Here is a 4,209-nt window from a genome sequence, read left to right on the forward strand (position 1 = left end):
ACTATTAAAAAAAAGTCAAAAAACAATAGCTGCTGGTGTAGATGCAGAGAGAAAGGAACACTTATACACTGTTGGTGGAACTGCAAATTAGTAAAACCTCTGTGGAAAACAGTATGGAGATTCCTCAAAGAAATAAGTGTAGACTTACCATTGCACCCAGCAATCCCACTGCTGGGGATCTACCCAAAGGAAAATAAATCATTTTATTAAAAAGATACCTGCACTCAAATGTTTATTGCAGCACAATTCACAATCGCACAGATGTGGAATCAACCTGCGTCCATCAATTCATGAGCGGATTAAGAAAATGTGGTATATATGCATAAATATATGTATGCATATATATGTATGCACATATATGTATACATATGTATATATGTGTGTATATATACATATATACACACCATGGAATACTACTCAGCCATAAAAAGTAATGAAATAATATCTTTTGCAGCAACTTGGATGGAATTGGAGACCACTATCCTAAGTGAAGTATCTCGGGAATGGAAAAACAAACACCACATGTACTCTCTAATAAATTGGGAGCTAATAGATGGGCACACATGGGCATAATGAGATGCAGAGGTCATTGGAAATCAAGCAGGAGGGAGGGGTGAGGGGAGGGGTAAAAACCTACCCAACGGGTATAATGAACACTATTCGGATGATGGGCACACTAAATGACCCAACTTAAACATTATAAAAGGCATCCACGTAACAAAAATATTTGTACCCCCTTAATGTTTTGAAATAAAAAATAAATGCATATCTCAAGTATTAATTTGAAACCCATGAGCCATACAGATATACTTACTCTCCCAGGAAAACTATCTCGGTGTTGATTTCCCCTGACTTGTGGCGGAGAAAATTCCTCAGGAAAGCAGTGACACTGTCCACGGTGATGTTTCCACAGACCACAATGAACCTAGGCGGCAAGAACACGTGAGTGGATCATCTGAGGAACAGAAGCATCTTTCCACCAGCATTTGGAGATGAATGATCAGCTTAAACCTGGTTTTAAACAAATTTGGTATTTCAACCACCCAGATTTTAAACACAGACTGCATCTGAAGTGCACAAAAGAAGCATCAGATGTTTGCAGCCTTCTATCTCATCTCAAGGAGGGCATGATTCCAAAAATTTGAATTGCATGTAGCTTTTTAGAAATACAACAAGAACTATCATTATTGCTAGAGCTTTCATATTTATTTATAGCTTATAGTAGACTTTTCACTTGATTTTTCACTTGATTCCTCATTGCCCTGCATAGCCTTTTTTCACTGAGGCTTGGAATGATGCATCGATTTTTCCGTAGCCAAATGCTATGTCTGAGGTGGCACCATGTTCTAGGTTGTTTTGGTTTATCTTCCACATCTAAAAATTACCTAGTGTTACAAAAAAGTGAGCCCAGTGGGGAGACATCTAGCACAGGTGCAGAAATCTATATACATGGTTTTTGTGGTGAAAAATTTTCTTAGGATTAATGTGTTTAAAGGAGCCATTTTTTCCCCCCATTAGTCATTTAAGCAAACTGAAAACATAATTTTAGCCTAAGTTAGCCTTAAGTTGTCCAGGTATTATTGGCTGATTTACTATGGGCCTTTCCTGAGATGAAGGAGACCAGACTTTGGCTTATCTAGTTTATTTCATTGCTACTCATTATTTATTTTTCATCCACTTCATTATATGTTTCCTTTCCTCTTCATACTCCTAGGTCAAGAATGGTCTTTCTCCAACTGAGTTAAGAGATCGTTCCATGGGAGTTTCTCTCCTTTGTGCCTCTTTCATCTGTAGCAGATGGGACTGAATTTAAAAAGAATCACATCGCATTTAAGATAGCATTTAAGATCCCCAATCCATTCTTTTCTTCTCAGACGTGAAAAGGCATAATGAAAGCTGAGGTAACATGAATCCACATGGAAGTAGGGAACGAATGTCTGTGGCACGAACAAAGTCAGTGATCTAGGAAGCGTTGTAGAAGATGGGGTAGAAATTACTTCTCACGCTAGCAAATCCCAGACCATAAATGAGCCCTGTGATTCGGGGGAGGGGAGTTTTGGCTAAGACAATGAAATTAATTATTTTAAATTTAGTGGCTTTAATTTGATCCATTATTTAAAGTTAGGAATACATTAACCGCATGATGAACATAAGTAAGACAATTAGTAGTTGATTTAAGTTAACAAGGAATATAAAAGTAGTGCCATAATCAGTAATATTTATTGACAGTGAATTACAGCATTATCTATCATTTTAGCTGAGTTGCTGCTCTTGTGAACATCTGTATAGTAGTTTATATCAAGTAGCAAATAACATTTTCTTACAGTTTTTATTTTAGCACAGGCCTAAGTGAATGAAGGACGTTGCCGATATCGTCACATCTGGTTATGTAGCCAGGCCAGACAATAGGTGTCTAGAATGAGATACATGACTAACAGAATTTCTCAGACTGAAGGAATTATATTTGACAAGCTACTTACTTCTTCCCTTTGAACACATCATAGGAACTGGTGTATTTCCTCTTGTTTGCAAAAAGTTCCACCATTTCAGGGATGTAGTTTGCAAATAGTATCTGAAATGATCAGCAAACAAAACTTTAGTTCTCATTATTTTGATGGATACTTCAAAATTCTGAGATTAGTAAGGACAGAGATGCTACAGAAAATTTTCTCTCATTCTAAGGGGGCATGAGGGTGGATTGCAGGTTAAAAGGGGCCCATCTTTCTTCCTACTTCAGCCTCTGGGTTTGGTTAAGATTTAGTAAAACACTTTTTTGCATTCGAAAGGATGAAAGCGAAGACAGGCAGGAATGCCTCCCTGCCGGAGTCATCCCTTCTTCACTCTGAACTCCCTCTGGCTCTGACTGTCTATAATACTGGGGCTTGGGGAAATTAAACATTTGGGACAGAGGGGAGTTAATGGCTGGAATGGAGGGATGTGACACTGTGGACAGGGAAATGTCAGAAAGGTGGAGTGGAGAACACTGCTATGGTGTTTAAGGAATTGAAACGAAAGTCACTGGAAGAAAAGGGGCTTCCTTTGCCCTCACTGCACTTCTGAACCAAGCACAGATGTTCACTCCTCTAACATTTAATACTGGTTTGGTGAGGGCCTACTCATTGGGCTGGAAGGAGCCGAACTCTTCAGATCCAATCTCAAATGCCCTTCCTCTTTAGAAGAAAGACTTAATTTTATAGGCAAAAGATGAAGGAAGACACAGACAGCTGCTCAAATCAACATAGAGCCTAATGAGGAAAATCTTCCCTCCTTCATCCACCATCTGCATCCCCGGCAACCGAGCAATTACATCCGGTGCTCCAGGGGATGCAGTTTGGACAATACAGGATCTGTGCACCTTTTCATTTTCACTTGACTCCTGCTCTAATAATGCAACATTCCCTCTCAAATCTGTATGGCTCTATTTATTACTATTAACCCTATGCTTTCTGCTTTATGTAGCTATATTCGAAAGACATTGAAAATATTCTTCACCAAACTCCCCAGGGTGAAGAACATGATGAAAGTCCGTCCTAAGCATGTCTTGGCTACCACATCTCCAAAGCCAACGGTTGACGTTGTTGCCATGACCAGGTAGATGGACTCGAAATAGGATATATTCTGTGAATTTCTACCTTTGAGCCAGGGATCACCAGAATTTTCCACCTGTACAAAGAGAGAAGACTCAGGAAAGGTGTCTGAATGGAATCTAAGGGAAGGTTTTCAAAGAATAGGCAAAACATTAGATCAATTTCACTTACCCGAATGAAATATGAAATGGTTCTCAGGCTGCTGTGAGGGGCTTGGGAATTGTGGGTAATGTTTGCAGAATGTTGGTTTCGTTAGCTGTGATTATTGCTGAGATCTGAGGGGGCATGTGGCTTGAGCCCAGCATTTGGAATACTCCACCAGGGACACATGCCCGTGTTGAGCTCTATTCATGTGGCCACATCATCTCATCTTGGAGCCAGAGGACACCAAATGCTCTCAGATTAAGCAATTACTATTTATTCTCATTTTTAATCTAGATCAGGATTATCATTAAAGATTATCATTAAGCATTTCAGTGAGCTCGATCACATGAATGCTAGTGTCTAAGGAAAAATAAACAAATGAATTTTCCAAGTTATTTCCCCCTTACAAAAAATCTTTTCAATGATGTCTTTAAAAAATCTCTGAAAATATTTTCCTCTGATTTTTTTCACTGATTCT

At 38.9% G+C, this 4,209-nt stretch overlaps 1 protein-coding gene across 1 annotated transcript in view; it reads right to left on the reverse strand.

Moving 5' to 3' along the window:
- The window catches only part of KCNU1 (potassium channel, subfamily U, member 1), a 167,116-nt gene that overhangs the window by 138,694 nt on the left and 24,213 nt on the right, over positions 1 to 4,209 (reverse strand). Inside the window, 3 exon segments of the mRNA XM_012651091.1 lie at positions 815 to 925; positions 2,481 to 2,572; positions 3,493 to 3,663. Coding sequence (XP_012506545.1) covers positions 815 to 925; positions 2,481 to 2,572; positions 3,493 to 3,663 — 374 coding nt within the window.

Source organism: Propithecus coquereli, unplaced genomic scaffold, assembly GCF_000956105.1.
Source record: "Propithecus coquereli isolate 6110/MARCELLA unplaced genomic scaffold, Pcoq_1.0 Scaffold349, whole genome shotgun sequence".
Lineage (NCBI taxonomy): Eukaryota > Metazoa > Chordata > Mammalia > Primates > Indriidae > Propithecus > Propithecus coquereli.